The sequence below is a fragment of the Miscanthus floridulus genome, chromosome 2, assembly GCF_019320115.1.
Source record: "Miscanthus floridulus cultivar M001 chromosome 2, ASM1932011v1, whole genome shotgun sequence".
Taxonomy (NCBI): domain Eukaryota; kingdom Viridiplantae; phylum Streptophyta; class Magnoliopsida; order Poales; family Poaceae; genus Miscanthus; species Miscanthus floridulus.
In genome coordinates, this window is record NC_089581.1 from 64,156,904 (window position 1) to 64,161,083 (window position 4,180).

At 49.1% G+C, this 4,180-nt stretch overlaps 1 protein-coding gene across 1 annotated transcript; it reads left to right on the plus strand.

Moving 5' to 3' along the window:
- Positions 1-1,918: 1,918 nt before the first annotated feature.
- LOC136538988 (NADPH-dependent aldehyde reductase-like protein, chloroplastic) lies at positions 1,919-2,966 on the plus strand. The gene has a single exon (XM_066530912.1). The coding sequence runs from the start codon at positions 1,985-1,987 to the stop codon at positions 2,768-2,770; it is 786 nt and encodes a 261-aa protein (XP_066387009.1). The 5' UTR covers positions 1,919-1,984; the 3' UTR covers positions 2,771-2,966.
- Positions 2,967-4,180: the final 1,214 nt, after the last annotated feature.

Below are 4,180 nucleotides of genomic sequence, written 5' to 3' on the forward strand. Positions count from 1 at the left end.
GAAGAGGAACTAATCCTGGCCTTGAATGGCCGGGAATGCCAAACCGAAGGGCGCCTTAATCTTTTTAAGTGCTGGTCATTTATTATTTGCGTAGTAACTCTTATTATAACAACATGTAAGATGAAGGAAAAGATGGTTGATCTGAGTTTATGAGGCTATTGGATTATCATCATCAAGTTGTTAGCAAGACGTTTCGTATCTAGGAAGAAGGTCATGGGTTCTACAATAGCTATGGTTTGGAGAAAGTGTTTACAATGAGGAGATGCAACGTGGAAAGAGACTCAACAACTAAGGAAATATTTCTATGGTCGTCCGGGGTTTTGTGAAACTAAGCACATGAACGAAGAGATTAATAAGAAGAGAAAGCCATGGAACTTTAGTTGTTGTGGTGTCTAGCCAAAATGGTAATTGCACTCAACAAGAAAATAGGACATCGGTATATGAAGTATTTCATTGATGAACATAACCATCCATTGGCCTCAACATATTTAGCTTGTCTCTTGAAGTCTCACAGTGACATCGTTGAGATAGAATCTCAAGAATTCGTAAACACTTAATCGTGCATACATGTTATATCATGATAGTGTATTCATTGAAGAGATGAAAATAGACTTTTGGTGAACGTAATGTAGTTTTCGAGATACATAGGTTTTGTTACGAATCTAGATATATATTATGTCAAAATACATATTGAAAAGGATATATATCTAGAAAAGCCAAAACGAGTTACAATTTGAAATGGAAGGAGTAGTATGTAATATTTGGATCTTTTGGTGCTCTATTAATGAGGCAGTTTTTTTTCGAATCTACTCCCTCCATTCTAAATTATAAGTCATTTCAAGAACCTTGGAGACTCAAGTTTGACTAAAATTATAGAGAGAATTACAAAGACTTATGACATCAAATAGGTATAGTATGAAAATATAATTAATGAAGAATCTAATGATACTTAGTTGGCATCATAAATGTTATTATCTTGTCATGTAAATTTGGTCAAACTTGAGATGGTTTGACTCTTCAAGATTCTTGGAATAACTTATAATTTGGGATGGAGGGAGTATCTTTGAGCTAGATAGGCAGTTTTTCATATTGTGAATTCTGATATGGAGTACAAGGCCATATGATAGGAATGTGTGCACACTGAGGCCACGTTCGGTTCCCACGGAATCAGGTCCGCGAACCGTTCCTGCCATGAACGTTAGTGTAATTACTATAGACAGCCCTGACCAGGAACCATTCCCAGCAAAATTGATCCCTAACTGAATGAGCCCTCACAGAAAATCCTACCAACTCTATATATTCTCACCTTGTACGTCATCAACCTGCCGAAGTCTTGGCGTGGTCACCCCGGTGCTATACCGGTCAAGAAAGAATTAATTTTGTGGGCTGTCACCACCCATTAGAGCAAGGATAGTAACACAGCCGGCAGCCGGCTAAATATAATGTAAGTGTGTTAACACCTTCACTAGTATAATGGCTTGGCTTTATTGGTGTGCCTGGATGCATGTGCATGACATGCAAAGAGCAGGCGCACAGCGAATGAGATTCTTCGGTACAAAGCAAAACGCCAGTTTTCCGGTCAACGTCAGCTGGGAGCAGGCGTTTTTCTCGTGGGACGTGCTCAGCCGGGCGGTAAGCGAAGCGCCGGCTCACGTCTCTCTCTTTCATTCTCTCTCATCCAGCAAGGATTTTTCTAACGTGAACTCGTATACAGCCCGCTTATGTGGCTTTATTATACTTGCTCTTAGTGGTAACCTGGATGGAGCGAGAGAAATATTTAATATTGTGAGTTGTCACTCCCCATGTCACATTCCACCCGAGAGACGATCGCACGTGCCTTGACTAACTTATATGATACCTTCTATAAATCCTCAGCCATCGCGCGTTGTGGAGCATAGCAAAACTTGTTGCCGAGACACCACACAAGTACACAACTACACAAGTGCGTGACGCCGCCAGGGGTCAAGCCAGAAAGCAGCCAGCCATGGCAGTCGCAAACGCCGAGAACACGTCGTCGCTGCTCCCGCTCGACGGCCGCGTCGCGCTCGTCACTGGCGGCTCCCGCGGCATCGGCCGCGAGGTGTCCGCCCACCTCGCCGCCCTCGGCGCACGCGTCATGGTCAACTATGCGTCCAATTCCGCTAGGGCAGATGAGCTCGTCGCGGAGCTCACCTCCCGCGGTCAAAAGGCCGTGGCCGTCCGCGCGGACGTGTCAGACCCGGACGCTGTGCACGCGCTCTTTGACCGCGCCGAGGAGGCGTTCGGGTCCCCGCCGCACATCGTCGTCTGCTGCGCAGGCGTCCTCAGTGACAAGTACCCGGCGCTCGCGGACACTGCCGTCGACGACTTCGACATCATGTTCGCGGTGAACGTGCGCGGGACGTTCCTTGTGTGCCGCGAGGCGGCGAACCGAGTCCCAGCCAACAGCGCCGGCCGCATCGTGACGTTCTCGTCGTCCATTGTGGGCACGCTCCTGCCGGGATACGCGGCGTACACGGCGACTAATGCCGCTGTGGAGGCGATGACGAAGATCCTAGCCAAGGAGGTGGCCGCGAAGGGGGTGACCGCGAACGTGGTCGCGCCGGGGCCCGTGCGCACCGAGCTGTTCTTGGCCGGGAAGGACGAAGCATTCCTGCGGAGGGTGGAGCAGCAGTCCATGGGGCGCATCGCCGAGACGACAGACGTGGCGCCGGTGGTGGCGTTCCTGGCCAGCGACGCCGCGGCTTGGGTGAACGGGCAGGTCATCAGGGTCAACGGCGGTTTCGTCTAATAAGGGTCTAAGCGCGACAGGTGTTCAAATATAGTGGCATCTACCACACACACACAAGTGTTTTTTTTTTCAATAAGACACACGTACACAAGTTGAAAAATGCGTGTAGCGTATAGAGCGTGTTTTTTTTTATAAAAATATAAAAGTACGGTCGTACAGGAGTGTACTTACTGTGGTTTGTACAGTGTAACTCAACCTATATAAGGTGTTTGTACAGTGTACCTCAACCTTTATAAAGGCACTTTGTGTCTAGTTTGATCAATAATGCTTTCACGCGGACGTCCGTCCGTGTGGACGGCGCGTGCCACACCTCGTCTCGATGCTTTTGCCCGCACTTCTAACTCCCACTTGCGACCTGCGCCTCGCCCATGACACTTACTCCCTCCCGTCGCTCGCCTCGCCATTGCATACCCAGCCCGCATCACGTGGCCCGCCCGCCGCAGCCATCCCATGATGCCCCATCCTGCACACGCTTCCTCCGCTCTCCCCATTTCCAACTCTTTATCTCGTCCACTGATAGCAGAGCGCCTCCCTGGCCTCTTCCCTAAACCCCAACACCGTTGGGATGCCTCGCCGCATCCACTCCTGCCGATAGCCGCTGGACGCACGTGCCGGGGCGCCTCGGGTCATCCCCGGCTGGGACAAGGGCACCCACGAGCGCGGTCGGATGCTAGTGGTGCTCGCTCGCCGCCCCTTGCAGCGCGACTTCCTCCCCGATGGTCGGAATCGGCCGGCCCAGGCCTCCCCTCCCATATGTTGCAAATGTATGTTTCAAGCATTTCAGACGGCTCAGAGGTATGTTGTAATTATTTCATATGGATGTTGCAAAAGTAGATCGAGAATGTTGCACATGTTGCATAAGTTACAAGTGTTTCAAAGGCATGTTGCAAGCTTTTGTTCAAAATATCTCATCTGTTCTAGACATATGTTGCAAGTGTTTTGATCTGGATGTGTTCCATATGTTTCACACATATGTCGCAATAGTATGTTCCAAATGTTTTCATTTGTTTCAGTCTTATGTTGCAGCAAGTGTTTCATGTTACAAGTTGCAACTGTTTCATCTGGATGTTGCATATATTTCACACATATATTGCAAATGTATGTTCCAGATGCTTCATCTGTTTCAGACGTATGTCGCATTTCAAATGTTTTATTTATATTATACGTGTTTCATGTTTTCGGAGAGTTACGGTGGTTGGGGTGCGCGTGCGGGCCAGGACGAACGGCACATGGATGGGCACGAGTTGAATGAGGTGGATGGGGATGGACTGCGCATACGAGGTGAGTCATCCGAACACGAGAGCGCAGAGACGGGGGCGAGGTGCACGTGCAGAGCGGGGCAAATTAGCGAACGAGGGGCAGGCTGCGTGGGCGTCGGGACGCTAGCTATGCCGTTATTTGATTGGCCTA